Source organism: Pseudopodoces humilis, chromosome 2 (genome assembly GCF_049639895.1).
Source record: "Pseudopodoces humilis isolate 2021_Gansu_Grassland_sample_001 chromosome 2, ASM4963989v1, whole genome shotgun sequence".
NCBI lineage: Eukaryota > Metazoa > Chordata > Aves > Passeriformes > Paridae > Pseudopodoces > Pseudopodoces humilis.
Genome location: NC_142201.1, coordinates 75,475,964 through 75,497,350, shown reverse-complemented (window position 1 = coordinate 75,497,350; position 21,387 = coordinate 75,475,964). Strand labels below are relative to the sequence as shown.

At 38.8% G+C, this 21,387-nt stretch overlaps 1 protein-coding gene across 1 annotated transcript in view; it reads right to left on the bottom strand.

Moving 5' to 3' along the window:
• PGR (progesterone receptor) overlaps window positions 1–18,987 on the bottom strand; it is a 32,492-nt gene extending 13,505 nt beyond the window's left edge. Inside the window, exons 1-4 of the mRNA XM_005516205.3 lie at window positions 18,938–18,987; window positions 17,364–18,749; window positions 15,973–16,124; window positions 4,936–5,052 (exon numbers count right to left, since the gene is read on the bottom strand). Coding sequence (XP_005516262.1) covers window positions 4,936–5,052; window positions 15,973–16,124; window positions 17,364–18,523 — 1,429 coding nt within the window. The 5' untranslated portion in view covers window positions 18,524–18,749; window positions 18,938–18,987. The remainder of the gene's footprint in view (window positions 1–4,935; window positions 5,053–15,972; window positions 16,125–17,363; window positions 18,750–18,937) is intronic.
• Between the last annotated feature and the right edge of the window lie 2,400 nt (window positions 18,988–21,387).

The window sequence follows — 21,387 nt, the reverse complement described above, 5'->3', positions numbered from 1 at the left end:
GTTACCTATCCACTGGAGAGGTGACTATTAATAACTCACAGCAAACTTTCACATCTACAACAAGGAGACCATGTCAAATTAATAAAAATTCTTAAGAACATAAGGAAAACAACAGAGATTTGACAATAGCTTAGTTTATCATATGCTGTTTACAAAACAGGTAAGTTAGCAATGCAAGATAAATAAATGTCTCCATTTAGTCCCATAATGGGTAAGTAATACCAATCCACTCTGACAACTACTTTTCTTAATCCTATAACCTGTCTGTGCATATTTATACAGTACATACTTTTTCTGTAACATTTTAATTTTCTTTTAAGATAGCTAACAATTCAAGCAGTTTCTTAGTACTCACTGTACCCCTACCCTTGATTACTATGAATAGCATCTTTATAGTGTTTGTGTTCTACATGTACCTAGAAAACATAAAAAATATAAAATATATTTATTCTCACTATCAGATATATTATTTTTGTCCTCACTACTTAATTATGTATTTTACTATTTTTTAACTAGGTGTAAAGAATCATATAGACAATCAGACGTTACTGATGGTAGACACTTTATAGTAAAAGGGCTGGGTTTCTAGTACAAGTCTAATATCTCACTACCCTTCTCTTTACCCTAACGAGGTGAAAAGCATCAATGATGTATTATTCTTGACAGAACACTATGGCTCTTACTTTAAGGTCACTATGCTCTTGCTCTTTGTGTAGAAAAACAAGCCGTGTACACCTTCGGGGGGTGTATACAAAGAGAAAGCAGCAAAGCAGAAGTAACACATCTTGGTTTTAATAAAACCTTTGATCCTACCTCAGAAAATATTACCTGGTAAATTAAATCACCTTTTTCTGCATGTAATCACTGCACTGTGGACTGAAAGCCGACTGAAATAACGAGAGCACAGTAGCTTAGCAATACAGCTGAACAAGGAATCTGCAATAATCAACCTGGGAAAATTACAGATTCACTCATAATAAATAAGAGAGTTGAGTACTTGTTTATTCCAGGACCTGATCCAGCTACCTGCTATCCTATTATGTTTAAGATTAGAAAAGGGGTAGATTAATGTCTCAGGTTATGAGGTTATAAAACCCAAAGATAATTAACACTTTCACAGGGAATGACAATTATGGTACAATGAAATGCATGTTTTTATTGATATTTTCCTTCTATACATTAAGAAAGAAAAAAGTCCACATAGGGAAATAAATTACTGATGCTATTTGTTACTATTCTATAATTTACTTACAACTGATATACAATTTCTTTTAGAAAAATTCAGGGGTTTGAAATTGCTTTGAATTTAGGGTTGAAAACTAGAACAATTGTCCATGTAATAAAATATTACATTCTTATCTATATGGTTGAATAGGTGTACTTCTCTAAGAAGTAAGTTTAATTTAATAATATAGTACTTTTTGGAATCTTATCATTAATATCCTGTAAAATCTTAGTGCTTCTCATGTTAATTAAGCAAAATAGTAGGTCTTCATTTAAATCGAGGCCAGCATCAAGAAACTAGGTATCAGGGGTAAAAGAACAAAAATATCTCTCTGTAAATTCTAAACAGCAGAAATCAGAAACCGCACAAAAAAAAACTTGACTTATACAGGCTGTAAACACAAGAAGAGATTTTAAGAATTGCTGATTCTCATTCATTTAAAATACTCAAGGATTTCTCTAAGTATGTAATTTGTTCCAAAAACTGGAAATTCGTGTATGGACATTCATCAGAGAATCAAAGAATTCCAGGATGGGATGAACCTCAAGGACTATCCAATCTTCCTTGGAAAAAGCACAGTCTAGACAAGATGACCCAGCACCTTGTCCAGATGAATCTTAAAAGTGTTCAACACTGGGGAGTCCATCACTTCTCTTCCAGGATAATGCCAATGGCTTATTTTCCTCACTGTGGAATATTTTCCTCTTGTGTCTAATCAGAATCTCTCTAGGAGTAACTTGTACTAATTATTCCTTGTCTTTTCCATGTGACTGCTTGTAAAGAGGGTATTTCCATCTTTGCAGTCACCCTTTAAATAGTGGAACACGTGATAAGGTGTCCCCTAGGCCTATTTTTCTCAAGGCTGAACAAACCCAGTTCACAGTCAGAGAATCACAGAATCATTTAGGTTGGAAAAGACCTCCAAGACCATTAAGTCCAAACTTTGGTGCATCACCACTTTGGCAACTAGAGCACTGAGTGACACATCCAGCCTTTCTTTAAACACCTTCAGGGGTGGTGACTCCATCACCTCTCTGGGCAGCCCATTCCAAAGTTTAACAATCCTGTCTGTGAAGAATTTCTTCCTGATGTCCAAGCTGAAATTCCCTTGGCACAGTTTGAGACTATGTCCTATCATCCTCTCATCTTAGGGAACTGTAGTTCCCTAGAAAAGATGCCAACCCCCATCTTCCTACACCTTCCTTTCAGGGAGTTGTAGAGGGTAAGAAGGTTGTTCCTGAGGCTCCTTTTCTCCAGGCTAAACACCCCCAGCTCCCTCAGCTGCTCCTCACAGCACTTGTGCCCCAGAGCCTTCCCCAGCTCCGCTGCCCTTCTCTGGACACGCTCCAGCCCCTCAATGTCTTTCTTGCACTGAGGGGCCCAGAACTGAGCACAGCATTTGAGGTGTGGCCTCAGCAGTGCCGAGTCCAGGGGGACGGTCACTGCCCTGCTCCTGCTGGCCACACCACTACTGATCCAGGCCAGGATGCCATCGGCCTTCTTGGCCTCCTGGGCACACCCTGCATCATGTTTAGCCTTTCCTCACACAGCAGGCTTCCCAGCCCTTTGATCACTGATGTCTTTGGGAATATTATCTAAGCCCTGTAACACTCCATATATGAATCATACTGTGTTGATCAGCACATCAAGTCACGATTAGGAAATATTGCTCACATGATACAACAAAGGAGTTAGAAATAGCAGACAAGCAAAAGGAAGAAGGGTAACAATAACCATAAAAAGAGGATTATGGTTAACAGCCTATCTTGAGATTTTGTTTGCAGTCTGTATTTTAAATCCTTATTTACAAATAGTCTCACTCCAGTCTTCCTCATTTTTGGCCTACATCTGTCTTCTTTCAGTACTAAGCATTCTATTTCAGCCTTCATAAAACAATAAGCTTGTTACTATGCAGAACAATGCTGAAACAAAAGGACTAGACAATGATAGTGAGTCATCTCACATTCTTCTGCTTGTTGAAACTGCTGCCTGTGATGTTGAAACACAGAGTTTAGTTATTGGTGTTACCCAGGGTATCACAAATGAAAATTCAGGCTAGATTGTCATCAAACTGTTAGTTGTTCAAAATTCACAGGCAGGAATGAATTTTTATCTGTATTAATTTACACCCATTAGAATCATAAAATGGTTTGGATTGGAAGGGATCTAAAGATCATCTAGTCTAAGTCACCTGCCTTAGGCAGGTATATATTTTAGAGGTCAAAATTGATCAAACCTTGCATGTTCCCCCAAATTTTAAATGCCAGGCACTACATCTGCCAACTCCTCTTCCTGAATCTTCATTCTTACTCTGTATTTTCCACAGCCTGCTCAGGACCTCTGCCACCTTGGCTTTCTCCTCTTCCAAAACTTGGCAAACAAGGTTCTGCCTTCTTAGTAATACTGTTTCCCTACTGCACTGCTACTCCAGTTTTAAAACACCACTTCAATCTGAGAAGGATCCAAAGAACATGTTCTCCTTTTGTCCCCCTCCTCTCAGCCCAGAGGCACCAACGTGCTTGTCAGCTCCATTTATTTTTTTTTATCTGAGAGGTGGCACTGACTGACCATGTAAGAATGACACAATGGCTCTGTGTGTGTGTGTGTTTGCAGAATGCTCCAGCTCCATGGAGCTCACATTCAGCTTACAGGAGCTGGAAACATAGAGCTGTGCAATCAAACTATCAGCCTGAAAACTATATATGTTTTAAATTATCAATGAATGCTGATCAGCAGGATAATGAACTTATGCACAGTATATAGTGCCAGCTCTTCCTTCATGGATAAAAAACAATACTGAAATGTGGGGGAAAGAATGTAAGGTTGAGCAGAGGAGAGAGACAGACAGAGATTTGATGGGATAAAATTGACTAGACTGGAAATAAAGCAGGTTCTTCTCCTTCCCTTTCTTTTTTTAAACTACCTTTAGGAACATATTCTTTCCATCATTTTTATATGGCCATTTTCTTATAATCTTAACCACATATTTTCAAGCTTTGTGCTGATCCAAAATATGAAAAAAATAAAAAAGAGAGCAAAAATAAGCTGTAATAATCATTCCTGCCTGTAAGCACAGTAAAACTTGCCATGTGACTACCTGATTTTATACCTCGAAATCTGTACCTGTTTCCAAAGGCACAGTGCTCAATTTAACGTAATGGTACGTAAAAAACCCTAAATCTGTTACAGGAAGAACTAATGCAAAGATGTGATTTCCCAGCACCTAGTATGCAAAGCCTGCCATATTGGTGCAACCACTGCCTGGCCCTCTCTGGTGGAACAGAAGGATACAATTTTGTTGACATGTACTCAAAGCAATGATGCAGGGTATAACAGGAATTAGAAGGGGATAGCAATGATTCCTGATTCTAGTGTCAATTTCAATTTGTTTATTTTTTACCTAAATCAAATTACCTGATCCAAAATTATTAATAAATGCACACCAAAGACACAATTCCGTTCTCCTCCCCTCCAAGAAAATGAATGTAAGGGTACACAGTGATTCCTACAGAAAGGTGTTTTGTCAGGGTTTCCAAATTCATTAAAGAAAAATTCTAAGAAATTATAAAACATTAGGTAATTCTTCCAAAAATAACTTTTGAATGAGGTTTTTCTTTTACAGTACCAAAATAATGTTGTTTAACCCCGACAGACTGAAGGTAGTGTACTTGACTGCCTATTTTTATAAATCCATTTGAAAAACAGCTCACCTCCCAGAACCATACCAGCTTGACAGCACTTCCTCAAGCGACACGCTGGGCAGTTCTTCCTACGGATTTTATCGACTATGCAGTCATTTCTTCCAGCACATAAATAGTTGTGCTGACCTGCAGGCAAGAGAAAAACAGGATTAATACTATGCTTTCTAACATGACAAAATTATTTCTGTGTATAAATGTTTCAAAATAACTGAAGATTCAAAAATCTTGAACCATTAAAGAACTCCTTCATTTATGTTAACCTTTGACCAAACATGTTATTATTTGAATATAATGTTTTATTTGGTCTGTTTAAGGGCGAAACTCCGCATTTATGAAATTTCAAAATTATTAGCAGGCAGCACGAACTGCTTAATAATTTAACAATATTTCCTAAGTAAATCAAGCATGAGGACAAACCAATTGTTTCTTTAAAACTTACTTTTCTTTGAAGTTATTCATCCTGTTTGCAAAGAACTTAAGTAAATTTTGCTTGGATTGATGTGGAGTTTCTGACAGCAAACAGAATGAAGAAGTTCGGGTAGTGCAGAAAGAAAGTCTTTTAAGCAAAGTAAATGACCCCTGATGGAGAAGCAGTTCTGTACTAAACTTGCTGAAATACCAGCTGACCAGGTGCAGTCAACACAGCCAAAAAGGACAAATAGAAGGAGATTGTAACTTTGTGGTTTAGGTTAGCTCAATTCACTGTTTAACTCTGAATGATACTGTTAGAAAGAGCCGGTCATTAGTGTATTGAAATGGAGTCCTTTCAATTAAATTAGCTTTCAGCAAAGCAAAAGATCAAATGGAATATTGTGAATATGGACCTCCAAACATAACAGAACTCAGTACCAAACCATTTAAATTTTCACTGATTTCTAGATCTAGAAAAGAGTTTCTGCTGAACCATGTGAAACAATGCATTTGTTTCTGTGCTAATACTTTTAGAGATAAATAAATTACTTCTTAACCATAACTTTAAAAGAACCTGTTTGGTTTTAGTGACAGAAACACAATTGTTGGAAAAAAATTTTCATAACAATTTCTTTTTTTTTTTTTTTAGAAAACTACAGGTAAACAAAAACGATTACCTCACACATTGCCTGGCAACAAAAAATCCTTAGCAATGTTCTAATCAGAAGAAATTCTCAGTTACTTTGTACCAGTAATTCTAAGCCTGGACTCCTCCATACAGGGAACATTACCAAAAGTAGATGAATGAATAAAAATCTGACTTGCTATTGGCAGCAGACCAGTAAGCAAAAGACTTACTTTGAACAATTCTTCCTTGGGATTATTTGCGTTTTTAACTCGTCTTTCTTTGCCTTTATAAGCTACAAAAAGCATTCAGTCTTTTGATTAGCAACAACAAATTTAGAATTCTGTTAGTTTAATTAAAATCCATGAGTATTATCTCAGCTCTTTGGCATTCTAATGTTTTAATACACAGCTAATTTACAAAGGAATGCTGAAGTATAGTTAAAGTTTTCTTTGTGTTTGTCTTGTTTTGGGGTTTTCTTTGGTCCCCTGAGATTTCTTCTGGACCTCTTTTCCAGGGAATCTGCTAAGTCTACACAAGATGGTCTGAATACATATAAACCTTGTCCTGCTTATTATAAATCTAAGACTGAACATTTTTGACATTTACAAAACAAATCATAATTGAATCACAGTCATGTAAACTACACTTCCATGTTCATATGTTCTGAAGCTTCAGGTTGGACAGGATTAAACAGACTCTGCCAGAAATGAAATGTTACTAGAATTTAGGCACAGTAAAATTTGCTTAAAAGCCAAAACCCTGCCAACCCAATTCTCTCAGGGGATTATGGTGACAAAAACTCAGGCACATCTTGATGCTTCCTGCTAACAACTTCGTTATTTTAAAGACTTTTAAGAAACTACAGTCATATCTTGCACTTGACTTACACCTTCACATGAGTTTTCCATTGCACTCATCTCCACCCCACCTCTCCCTGAGACCTTCTGTCCCAAAGTATATTCCACTCATTTTGATTCAGCTGGAACTTATTTAGAAAACATTTCTAAATTTTAAGTAAGTTTCAAGTATTTTTGTTATTTTCCAGTTTCATCAGCAAAGGATTTTTTTTAAATTACAGTGATCTGTGTGGATTTACTCTCAATAGATAAATCTGAGTGTACGTTGCCATTTGAAATCACTTCTAACATTGTGCAAAGCTGGGTCCTGAGGAACTGTTATTTGCTTGACATTAATATTTTATGAGCAGCAGCCATCTGAAAGAAAAATTGTGTAAAAAAATGAACACATGCCAGATATTTGCCTAATTTCAAAAGTAAAGGGCAATATTCAGTTAGATGAAGATGTTTGGAAGGTTTTCCTGGAATGATAAAATATGCATCTGAAAATGTATTTGGTACAGTTCAGTCTTCAGGATTACCTAGATTTGAACTAATTTTCTTCAATACTTGAGCATTGCAATTATACCAAATGCATGTACTAATGAAGTACCCAAAACCCCCATCATGATAAAATCACCATTCAATTTGTAGCTTGATATTCAGCATCTTTCCTACAACAACTGTCATTATAATCAGGAAAACCAAAAATGAAACAAACAAGCAAACAGAATACTCAGGAAAAAAAAAAAAACAGGATAGCAGTATTTTAGTTGCTAGAATATGAGTTTGAAATTAAGGTTGCTATTAACATTTTTTACAAAAATATGAACCTGGGAACTTTCTGGCAATTGGCCCATATTCAGAAAACTTCACCCACTGTTAACATTCCTATGCATGTTTATTTTTCACTGTTTTTTGAAAGTGCACATTGAGGGTCACTCTCAATTTATTGGCTCGTGACCAGCTTGACGGAGAAAACACAGAGATGATTTTATCTGCCACTTAAATGTTCCAGATTCTTGTAGGATAGTTTTTTTTAAACTTCCATCAAATTCCATTAGTGTTAGCAAAGCTGCAAGTTCTAATGTAAGCAGGCAAACACAATTTCAAGTCTTGTAATGACTACTGCTATACTGGGAGGTTTTTAATCCAAACAGTGCTGGAAGTAGCACATACAATATCATGACAAAAATCTGACTTCTGGAAGCTAAGAGAACAGACTAGGCTAGACCCTAGATAGTGGAAAACCTGACTTATTGGAGTAAATACGGGGTAAACCTTACCCTGAACATGCTCTGACAAGACAGGTTTTCCACAGCTGGGCAAACAGTCTGGCCTAGTTCATCCTCAGTAAAATGGGAAGTAAAATTCTATTGAATTTAGCCCAGATCTAAATGTAACACTCTTCTATTTACACTTTCAAACCGTAAAACAGCAAATGTGGGCTGAATTTACCTCTCATTATGTGTTTTTTTTAGTCTTGAAGAACTAGGAATCTACACTACAGTCTCCATGCCCCTGTATGCCATCCCATGCTATTAGTCTCCAAGATTCCAGATAATGTTGTTGGGGTTGTTCTTTTTTCATTTAAATCTGTTTTTATTTCTGTGTGTTTTCTCTAAAAATAGAAAAAGTCCCTGAAGTGAGACTTCTGACTCTAACTACTTACCCAGAACCCACATCCATCACAGACTTTACCATTCATTATCTTTTGATAAAGATGTACATTTCCCACTTGGGCCATTGAAGTAAAATTCTCACTTCCAGTTCTTAAGTAGGTGTTGTGACTTCCACTCTGTAGCCTATATCAGTATAAAGAAAGACCTGCTATTGATGCAAGTCTGCTCCTCAGCAAAGAATTAAGGATTCAGTGGACCAAAGAGGACAAAGAGTGGAAAGCAGAGGAACTTGTGAATGTGTTCCATCCTGGAATCTAACTGAAATAATGAAGAATTTCTTTCTTCATAATAATATATTTCATAGTGAAAGCAATAAAAATGATTGTTTATAACATCCTTGACTGACTCTTTCCTCCTCTTGCATACTGATCTCAAAATCTTTCCATCTTTGGCTGTGAATCCTGCAACCCTATTGTCTTTTTTCCTTCCAAAATCACTCCCCCAAAGAGCAACCACCAAAGAGAATATAATTTTTAAATTATATCTACAAAACAGAACAATTAAATGTAGTTATCTTGTTTTCACTCACTTCTAGACAGAGTCAAAAGTTACAATACTGCTTTTTAATATTTTTTTAAATTTTCCTGTCTGTTCCACCATTTCTAACAAGAAAAAGACAGAAAACAAAATTAAAACCACAGAAAACCAAAATGAAACAAGATTAACTCATAATTCATGGCAACTATAATGAACTGCAAGATTAGGAATACTGTTTCATATTGATTTTCAGTTGGTTTGCCTAGACTGTTTACCACTGCAACACCTTGAAACGTATAAAGTCTTGGAGTCTAAATACAGGAACTGACAATAGTAAAAGCTTTCCACAGCTAATACTCTTTCAGGAGGATACGGTAGATTCTACAAGTCACTATTTCCAGTTCTTTTTATGGTATTTTGTCACAATTGTTCCTTGGTCACAATTTTTAAGTAATTAACTACATCAGGGATATAAATATGTAAAATAATGGAAATGCCAGCATATTTGTCAACAGGGGGTCTGTTTCTTACAAATACAAAACATGGGATTTGAACACAAAACCTACTTTAAAAACACACCAACTATCTCAGAGGTGCATAGCATTGAAGTATCAGTTGTTCTCCTTTTAATCCTTGAGTGTTATATTCTTCTATCAAGATAAGACTCTTTCTACTTGCATTTCAGTCATCCTATCATTCTGGTTCTAGTGGAATTATCACAGCACATTGCCATAATAAGTTTTTTCATGTATATTTTCCTTATATTCCTTGACTTGTCCTGCAACTGAACCAGTGGGACAGGTGCATTCACTACATGAGCAATAAAGGTGGAAAAAAACCTAGAAATATTGGTAGGAGAAAAAAAGCAATGTGCAAAACCCCAGACATTACTGCCTCTTAATTGAAACACCTTAGATTAATTTGATTCTATTTGATTAATTAGATTCTAAAATGTAGACATCTATCAAAACACTAGTGATGTATTGGTGGTACATCATGAATACTGTGGAACAAACACACAATTTAAGATGAGGGACATCATCAAACCCAAATCTACTTTTAGCAGAAAACAGTTTTACTATAAATACTTACACTTAACATACTTTTGTGATATAATATACAAATAATCTAATACTTAAAATAAGTACAATTTTTATATGTGAAATAATTTAATTATATCTATAATACCTTTTTTAATATATATATTACTTAATATGAAATTAATATTTTATACACTTACCATATTTCTTTTATATATTACAGACCTATATTAGCTACCTTGGTGATGTGGGTAGGATTCATATTACCACATGCAGACAGTGCACATGGTCACTGACACTCCTCTATGCTCAGTGCTGAGAAATAGTTACTGTTAGTAGTACTAGTAAATAGTACTGCTATTTTCATTGCAACTACATATTAGAAATGTCAGTGAATTTCTTCCTAAAGTTTCTTGTTTCTCTCCATTCACCATAAAATGAACTTAAGCAGGTCAAGTTTCTCAAACTGTGCACATAGGAAGTTAGAACAGGGTATTGCAAGCCTGAGCAGTCAGTTGCTGGTGCTCTTTAAAACAAGCAGTTTTGCACTACCTGAAATAGCTTCTAAACCACCTGAAAAGATGTTTAAGATAATATACTATGCTGTTTCTAAAACACTAAGTAAAAGTTAAACTAAAAATTTTAGTAACTGACATTCCTGCAGCTGATTATGTACTAAAGCATGTCTATTAGGAAAACAGTGGTAAAGTCACAGTTAGAGCAGTAGGAAGCCCAGCATCAGCATACCAAAAAAGCCAAAGCACCAGAATAAATGACACCTCAGCTCACTTCACTTGCTGTGCCTCATATAAACCAATTCATCACATTGCTGTTTGTCAAACTGCTGGACAACAAATCCTTTTGAAGTCACAAGTACAATGAAGATACGATATTATGTATCAATGCAGATTTTCTTCTCCTTTTCATGATGTAAATTCTTCGAACTCACAAAAGTGACATTTTCTATCTGTATTTTAGGCTCCTCCTCACTAAAGCAGTTTTTTACATTTGAATTTGAAAATACACTTAAGCTTACTGTACTTTAACACATTTTGGCCATGTGCAAAACAAAAGAACTTCAATAACATCAAATCTGTTATACCGAGTGAAAAGCCTTTTTAATCTCTCAACTTGCCATGTGTATGTTTTCCATGTTTGCATGTTTTCTACTTTATGAACATTTCATCACCATCAGGTTTACAGTACATGTGTACCAAATTCTGATCTCAAGATACAGACTGGAAAGTCGTATTGAAAATTAGAAAATCCTTCAGAGTTAGGAGAAAAAGGAACTTTTAACAACTGTTTCATCAAGCCCACAGCTAAAAGGGTCTCTTCAGTATTATTGCTGCCTGTTTTCAAAGAGGATTTTCTACTAGTGGTTGACATTTTTTTAAATACTTGGCATGCTTTATTTTAGGTTCTTTAGCTATGGAAAAGCACAACTGTTTAGACAAGCAGTCTTCCTTATGCACATATTGCACTACACACACAGTGAATCACACTGCCATCATAACTGAATGACATCTTATAACTCTGATAAGTTTATCAAAAAGTTTGGTTGAAGTTGTGATCAACCTTCTTACTGTGTAGGTGCAGTTCACCATCAATTACTCCATGGACCCTCTCTAAATACAGGCAGTGAAAACCCTCATGGAAATCCTACTTTCTGCCAGTTTACCAAATTCAGGCCTCAGAGAGTAGAAAAGTTGAGCCTTGGTCAGTTAAAAGTTATGTGCTAAATATGCTTGAGCTTGTTCCCTGATCTCATCGATGCAACAGAGTTGCTACCCAGACCTTAAAGCACATATTAAAACTAGACAAAAGTTATACAATCATTTGGTCAAGTTTGTAACACGTTCCCAGGTATTTAAACAAACCAAGAGTCAGCTTCTGACCGATCTGCTGTAATATGTATTCATGTTGGTCTCAGACTCTGGGTTTGGGCAACTACTTTTCCTTAGATATTAATAATATAAATAAAGTGCAAATATAAACAGAGAACAAAAAAATAAGAAATGAGGCTTTATTATAGGAAAAACAGCGCTTGAATTTTTTTGCAGGATTTAGATAATTTAAAATTTTCATTAGTAAAACCACTGCAAAAGAGACACTTTCAACAGGAAAGCAATATAATGCAGGCTACCAAGAAATCCTGTGTTAGCAATAGTGTAACTCCAGACTGTGTAACCCAAAACTGAACACTGGGTTCCTGTTCAGAGACAGACATTTTACCATGGTGTTCCACAAGCATTTTTATCATATCTACACGGCATGGTTTTACATGAAGGAATCTTAATAAGACATCACTAATGACTGTTGGGCAATTTAGTCCTAGAGAAGTAAAAGTTCATTTCTTGATCTTCATTCTTCTCATGCCCTGTTAGAAATATTCACCTCCATGTTTTGCTATTATGATAGAGATATACTGGTAGCACTTATATAGTGCCTGATCATCAACAGCAATTTACTTTGCAAATATAGTAATTCTACATATTTGAAAGCATTTTGCATATTATTTCTGAATTTTTTTGATTTCTATCTCCAAAATGCTCATCACTCTCATCTCACTGACAGGAACAGCATTACCCCATCAGGACAGTGAATCCAGTTTTGTCATTTCAAATTTCTTTACTGAATATAAATAGCAGTAACTTTCATTGTTTTCATAATGCTCAAAGGAGATCTTTAAAGCATTTTTTAAAACTCTTGTCATTTCGTTGTACATTAAGAGAATCTACAGACTACTAGCTATTAGCAAGGCTCCAACAGAAAACTTCTAAATGCAAATAAATGATGACTAGGAAAAAAACAACCCAGTATCTTTGTCCCTTCTCTCCTATTCACTTGCAGTACTAACTTTTTTACATATCTGCTATACTACAGGTTCCCAAAGAAAGGACTTGCATTTTTGTTTAACCTGCTTCAAGATGGTGCCAAGAGAAAAAAAAAAAGTTTATTATATTAACACCAACCTTTTCTTCATAAATATACATATATGTAGATAGTCACATATAGGGAACCAAGAACCCTAAAGACAGAAAGTATCTACAAAGTCATACCTTATCTTACAATTCAGTGCCAAGAGACATTCTCTTATGTAATCTTTGTGAACCTCCCACAACTCCAACTCCTTGTTAAAGTATGTAGTACTTACATTCAAATGTATGATTAAATCATAATTAGTATATGCAGTTTTAAATGATTGTTCAGGCTGGGTATTGTAAATAATCTCTGTTTTTGTTTTAAAAAGATTGGATATGGAAAAAAAAAGAATTTTTCTGGATAACATAGGAGTCCATTTTATTAAAATGGAAGTGTTTAACCAATAAAGTATTTTCCTCACACCTGGGAAAGTAAAATAAATGGTGTATGAATTTCTGTGAAATTTCACAATTTCTGTGAAAAAAATTACAAAAAATACATAAGCCGTTTGATTTAAAACGGCAACTACATCTCAGATTACAGAAAAAATTAAAACAGAAAATAGACATTTTCCAACAAATGTAATGCTACTATATTAAGTACTTTTTTATGTATGTAAAAAAAATCATAACATACAAAAAAAAATCTCAAGATAGAGAAAATCCATGAAATAGCAAAAGTCAGCTATTTTAAATCATGTTTTAATTTCTCATAAAGATCAATTTTGTATGAAAAGCAGAGTTTTGACCAGGAAATTTTACTCACAGAATTTAACACTGTATTTGTATGAATTATTATTAAAAAAACCCCTATCTCTGTAGTAGAACTAAAAATTTTAAAAGGTAAATAATTCCTTTACACTCAGAGAAATGATGGGCAGGGGAGTCATTACATGGAAGAAATATGTCTCAAATTTATATGATTGCCAGTGAATTTTAAACACTATTTTCTATTGCATTTAAAATACAAATACTCTGTTTCTTCTTACAGAGGAGCAATTTTCCAGCATTATTTCTGATATGATATTTTTTTTAAAAGTCCATATAAAAATAAAAAATATAAAAAAAATTAAAGTCCATATAAAATTAAATATCTATCAATATATTGGATTATTTCAGTGCTGATAATTTTATAGTACACTGCAGTGAAAATAAGAAGTCCATCAGTCCATCTCTAAGGAATCCCCTGCAGTCTTGCACTTTCTACACAAAATCAGGTACAACTGTATTTGTTCATTTTGCCAATGGCCACACTGCTCATTGCCTGACATTGCTTCTCATCACATCAAATAACCTGTATCTTTTCTGGGTACAGTCAGGTTTCTGATATACATTCTTGAATATTTTCGAAAATCCTTACTAGAAAACCCAAACACACTTCCTCAACAGACTCTCAGCCTGTGGCTTAATTTAAAAACTAAAATTATGAAGTTTCTATGTAAAACCTAAGACTTTTGTTTATGCAACAGCATTGACCTCTCATTTGTCCCTAAATAAGTCTATATTCTTATTCTCTGGTAAGACTCTGCAAATATAGACTTTGAACAGTCTGAAAACAGCTTTAAGATGTTCCTTTTATTGTTATACTCCCTCTTAACATTTTTCATTTAAATAATTCTGCTGAACAGTAATATATGTTTTTGAGCAGGTTCATCTACTGCAAAGAGAACTGGGAACTAAATTAAAAAAGAGATTAAATCAAAAAGTAAAATTTATTTTAAAATATGGTACTCATAAATTACACTACACTTAGTATTAAAACTTCAGCTCCCTGACCTTTTTAAAAAAATATTTGGCTGATTTAGTAAAACATAGCAAAAAAATGTAAAGCCAAACTAAGAAACCAACTAACAATCAGTGAAATTTAAATATTTTCCTGCAAGTTACTTAAGAGTTTTGCAGCCTAACACAAACATCTCTAGTAGTTTTCTCATGGAAACCCCCTGAGAGCATTAGAGAAAATGAGGCACAAATTTTGTTAGAAGTTCAAAAGTTCACTTAGACCACCAGGACCACTTTGCAAATATTTAATGTTAAAGGAAGAACATGAGCATATACTTAAAGTAGAAAGTATCAGCACAGTGAAAAAATCTAATTATATTATTATGCTAAGCTTTTACTTTACTAATATTCCCCTTTTCATTTGGAGAGAGATAAACTCTATAAAGCAGAAAAACCAATGTATCACAACAAGAAAATACAAGATGCAGGGTTTTTTTTTTATTTTACGGAATCCTATCCATTTGAACAATGATTTTGTTAAATATATGGAACAGAAATTTGAATATCCTAGTTCTGGCAGCATCAGATAAAAATCAAAACAGGAGACAAAGCCTAAAAAGAAGAAGGGTTTGTTTTACTCCTCAATCTGTTGAACCACATAAAACAGTCTGCTCTTTTATTTGTAATCAAAATCTCAGTGGATAAGGCATATAATATAATCCAAAATGGAAAAATAAACATATGTACTGCTACTGTTTCATTAAACTCGCAGCTTGACTTTGCAATCTAACAACTATTTGGAAAAAGTCAAACACTATTATTATTATGACTTGAAATAGTTTAGTGAAATTTTAAATACTTCCATAACTCCCAGGAAGCCAAAACTCTGCAACTTGACAGCAAGAAAAATGTCATGATTTCAAAAAGAGAACAAAGCCAAAATAATTTTTTATCTGCCTATCATTAGTTCATACCCATATTTTCCTTTGAACACCATTTATACTTTTTTAAAACAAGTTGTGTAATGCACAAAATTTTTATTTAACTCTGCCTACCTGGAAAGATTAACTGATGAACAGAAAATATTAAATAGCAAAAAAGTAAAGTAAAACAAATAATACTAGAAAAATCAGTTAAGCAAGAACTTTGTCAATATCCACTGTAATATTTAAACAGAGTTGATAAAAAAAAAAAAAATTCACTACAGTGATAACATTTATAGAAATGAGCAATAAATAAACCTAGTGTCTAGAAGAACAATGTGTCTAGGAACCTAGGCATGATATAATAAACCTAGTGTCTAGGAACAATGGCATGATATAGTACCTTCCATTGCCCTTTTAAAGAAGACTTTACAACTTCCACAGGTAAGTACTCCATAGTGGCAACCTGAAGCCTCATCACCGCAGATGAGACAAATCTTCTGGGGTAGTGATTCGAAACTGAACTGAGAACTTTGGCTGGTTTCTGTATCTGGCCTTGGGAAGAAAAAGAATTAAAATAAATGAAAGACCTGGTTTTGTACAGTTAACTACTTACCTGTATTAATAAGCTTTATATTAAAAACTTCATTTTAAAATTAGTAATCAAGACACAGAAGGACATGAAAAACCTAAAGCATGATTACCTTTCTGCTTAATGGTTTGTCTCTACTATGGTAATACAGGAAAGCATTGCAAAAAAAAATGCATAACGTTATATTTTAAACCATTTAGCAAAAAGGGTACCATCTAGACAATCTCTTAAAATGTTCATCTTCCTCAGAACAACTCTTGTGACTGGAGTCATAGTGATGATTTTCTTTTCCCTGTACAGAGACAGAATCAGATATATGTCAATTGAATTTCAAAGGCCTCTCTCATATGGGAAATAGGAAATTTCATTTCAACTAGAAAAATCTTTAACAATCAGTTTTCCACCCCCCATTCAGCCGCATGGTTCTCAGCAGTAACTAAGTCTGATGGGGATATCAAGGATAGTTCCTATTTGTTTGCAAGAAAAGGCAGGTAACCTAATCTAGGTAACCACTGCATTTACTAAAATAAAGGATTTCCATTGAAACTGTAACATTGCATGCACCTGTTGTTGCGTTTATTTCTATGTAATGCACAGCTGGGCATGACAGTACTCCATTTCATTCTAGCAAACCAATATACAAGTGTTTCAGTTTCCTTTTTCGTGTGAAATCAACCGCTTTTTGTGGGTGGGGTTTTTTGGGGGGCTGTTTGTTGGTCTGGGGTTTTTTTCAACAAATTTTTGGAAAACATTTAGGTATTGATGAATACGGTATCGCTGAAAGAGAGGACAAGCTAGAAAACCTGCACGGCCTCCCCGGGGCAGGGCAGTGGTTCGGACATCGGCTGGCCCTCAAGTCCCGCAGCGGTAACAAACCAACATCCCTGGAGCGGCATCGTGCCCCAAGCCGCGAGGTGCCGGCTGCGGAGCCGGGACACCGCGGCGTGCTCGGGCAGCGCAGGGAATGCCAACGGGGCTGTGGGCACTACCTAAAAGCCCAAAAAGGCCCTCGCCGAGAGAAACTTCGCTCGTCCTTTCCTCAGCATCCCCTTAATATCCCCGCGAGGTGCGCACCGCTCGGCTCGCCCGCCCCTCCGGAGAAGGAGGATGAGGAGGATGACGAGGAGGCGAGGAGCTCTCCCGCAGCGCAGCGCGACCCCCGGTCCCGTCCCTCAGCGAGCGCCGCGCCGCCCCCGCCTTACCGCGCGTAGCCGAGGTAGGGCGGGCAGAGCTGGGGCAGGCCCTCCTTGAGCACGGCGGCCGGGAAGCCCAGCGGCTGGTGCCCGTTCAGCCCCAGGGCCGGGTAGAGCCCCGGCGGCGCGGCCGAGGTGGAAGGCAGGCTGTCGGGCGGCGCCGCCGGCCCGAAGGCGCTGGCCAGCAGGGTGGGCTCCGCCTTGTAGAGGACGCACTCCAGCGAGGGCTCCTGCCCGGCCCGCGGAGCCTGCGGGTAGTCGTGGCAGCCTGCCGCGGGGCTGGCCCTGCCGCCCGGGTAGCGGGAGGCGAGGCCGAGACCCTCCTCCTTGATCTTCATTACGGGCTGGACGTCGCCGTAGGCGAAGGGCCCGTCCTTGGCGTCGGGCGGCGGGAAGCCGTAAGCCGGTAGGTACGGGCCGGGGGGCGAGCAGCGCGGCCCCGCGCCGCCCTCGTACTCCGCCCCGTCCAGCAGCTGCCGCGTGCGCGAGGCCAGGAAGGCCGAGTTGAGCGGCAGCAGCGGTACGTGCAGGTATTCCTGCCCCGGGTCCCCCGCCCGGGACCCGCCGGGCAGCGCCCCGACACCGGGGGCATCGCCCTTGGGCGCCGCGGCGGGACCCTCCGCGCCGGCCCCCGGCCCCGCCGGCCGCGGCTTTGAGGCGGGGACCAGAGCGTCGCCGGGCGGCCAGAGCGCGGCGGGCCGCGGCGGTGGCTGCGAGGGGCCCGGGGCGGCTTCGGCCACCTTCTGCGAGGGGCCGCTGCTCATCGGGCCGTCGGGCGCCGCCTCCGGCTCGAAGAAGGACCAGGGTGCCGCGGGCACGGTGGAGCTGGCATGAGCCGCGGGCGCCAGGAAGGTGTCCAGGACGGTGTCCAGGGAGTCCTTGGCCGAGAGGGAGCCGCTCCCTGGCTGGTAAGAGAGGGAGTCCCGGCCGTCCTCCTGCTCCAGATGCTGCTGTGGCTCTTCCTCCTCCTCCTCCCCTTCCTCCTCCTCCTCCTCCTCTTCGTCCTCCTCCTCGTCGCTGCTCTTGGGGTAAAGCAGCCCGTCTAGGGAGATGTCGATGGACGCCGCTTCCTCGCGGAAGGGATCTCTGCCGGGCTGACCCTGGAGCAGGACCGCCCCGTCTGTGGCAGGCGGAGGCGCTCTGGGCTCCTTGGCTTTCACCTCGGTCATGCTGGCCCGGGGCAGCGATGGACGCCGGCGAGTCTTCGGCAGCGACAGAGTGCGGGCAGCCGAGCAGCGACGGGGTGCGAGCAGCCGGACGGCTCTTCACATCCTGGACGTGCCCGCTGTGCCGATGGCGCGGGTCCTGCTCACATGGTGCTGCTCTCCTGGGGACAGCTCTGCCCCGGCCCCGGCCGCCGGAACGGGGGAGACTCGGAGCCGGGGGCGGTGCAGCCTGGATGGGGGGAAACGATGGGAGCGTGTGTGGGAGGCGTGCAGGAAAGCAGGGTGCTGCCGGGCTCCGGCGGCGGCGGACAGGCTGACTCCGTGCTCCGCTCGTCCCCCGACTGCTTCCCACCGCTCCACGCCCCCTCGCCCGTCCCTCCCTCCCCGCCCCTCTTCGCCTCCAGCCCCGTCCCTTACCGAGGGTCTGCGCTGCGGGGCGCGGGCTGGCGCCTCCCGGTCCCACCGCTCCGCGCTGCCTCTGGGAACCGCTGCTCCTCCAGCGGCACTTCCATCGGCTCCTCCTCCGCTCCGCCTGTCCCGCTCCCATCACTCGCCGTGCCCGCATCCCTTTCCCATCGCATCCGGTACCCCGTGCCTTAAGACAGCGCATTTTGACTTCTCTTGATCGTGTCCCTGTCTTCTCTTGCCTTTCCCCCACCTCTTGTGCCGGTGCTCCGTCCTCTTGCTTCACCATCCCAAGAAGCGCAGCTCTTCACTGAGCAGAGGACACAAGCCTCTGGTTAGGTCGCTGCTTTGGAGAGCAGAAGGAAAGCCAAACTTTATCTATTTGAAGTGACGGCTCCCTTTTGTCTGCTTTTTACTGTCTCCTTCAGATGTTAAATGTTTCGTGATTAAACTCGTGTTCCAAAATCCCTCCTGATACAAGATCCGTTTTCCAGTAGCAAGGCAACCAAGGCGTTGTAAAGCTCTTTACCTGACATTCCAGGAAATCAAAGCATCCTTTACACCAACGTAAAGCACAACGTCTTTTCTGCAAAAGATTTGGAAAGTGGGCCATTCGTTGCTTCTAAATTTTAATTACTTTTCACTGACTTTATCAGGGAAATGAGAGGACATTTAAAAAGCCTGGCCAGCCTGCATATAGCAGGTTGCAACTCAGCCCAGGTTAGTTCTGACCAAGAAACTGTCACCAGCTAATTGCTGGCATTTTGTGTAAAATGCTGGCTTTGGGGTATAACCCATTCAGCTCAACAAGGCAGCTATTAACGTGAGGAAAGAAAAAAAAAAAACCAGAAAATCAATGCAACCTTTAGTATACATTTCATTATACAGAAACCGCAGGAAAGAAACTTGCGTTGAAAGATACAGAACATAAATTGGTGTATGAGTAGTCCTCCTGACTTCACAAAGAATATTTTTTGATAAATAAAGTGTTAGTTAAATGTTTGGTTATGCCCTGTAGGTGTAACATGCTTTTCGGAAAGAAAACAGCTTTCTTTCCAAAAAAAATGTGATCACCACAAAATAGTTGCTTTTGTTGTTTTACTTTCCAAACATCTTCAGGTTGAAAAGGACAACTTCTCAGGGAGAGAAACATAACTGCTGGAAATCATTTCAATTTTATGAAATCATATAAGGCAAGTTTATAGAAACAGTGGTTTCACATACCCTTATTCAATGTGGTGTGTGTACTTTCTACATTTTTCTTGTCAAAATGCTACTGGCTTATAGACTGCTTTGGGGCTTTTCTTTTTTATTCCTTTAAGAATAAATAGAACAATTTTTATTTTTTTTTTTTGTATTAAAAGGAATTGTGGCAATGTGATAATCAGTAGCATTTTAAAACTCAGATGTTATTGTGGGCCCCTCTATAAACATTTAGGAAATTCAACAGAATGATGCACTTTCAAGTATACTTGCTGAGTATAGGAATTTTTCTTGAACAGCAGCGTTTCACTCTGTTGATGTTGCATGGGAAAGAACTGCGATGTTTTCACAAAACCTATCAGTAGAACCAATGTTAGAATTATTTAAGAGGTGCTATCCAGTTCTGTAATAACATGACATGAAAATAACTTGAAGTGATTCAAAATGAGTTTCAGTTTTTCATGCTACAAAATTTCTCCCTTCTCCCACCCCTGCCTTTTCTCAGAAGAGAGAGAAGTTCATCTACAGTACTGTTCATTTCCATGCTCATTTTGGTTTTCCTCCTGATGTTGCATGTTTAGTCAGCTGGTTGTCATGCCCTTTTATTGTCAATGCCTTGCTTTCTCATTTCCACTTCCCCATGTGCAAACAGCATTCATGGCCTGCATTTTTACAAAAACGTGCTCCAAAGCCATGTTTCCTTACAGTGACTTCCCCCCTTTCTACTGCTTCTTGACTTGAAGAGGTCAAGAAGACCTCAAAGAGCCACTGGTGGCCTGAGTAGAAGGTCCTGAAAGGAAAGCAGCACTGAGCAGTTTCCACTCACTGCAGCTCATGACTTGTCCATTAAAATTCTACACTAACAAGGCCAAGACTGTAAACACCTACATATTTACCAGAAATAGAAATGTTTACTACTTTCATTATTTTTCTAAATGTTAGCAGTTAAATATTGTCGAGGTTTTCTGCTGTGCTTCCTAATTTCATTTTTATGACCTGACAAATATTTTAATGGTAACAGTAATTGTGCTGAGTTGTCATTGCTTAAGGAAAATATTATGGGGTTCTTTATCTTTAATACGTTTATTGGACCTAAGTGACTGGACTTGAATTTATATTGGCTTCACATGATTTCTATGAACTTTCACTGGAAACTAGCTATTTTCTTTACATTACTTTTCCATAACCCTTGTGCCCATCCCTGGAAGTGTTCAAGATTAATAGTGGGGGTTTGAGCAATGTGATCTAGTGAAAGGTGT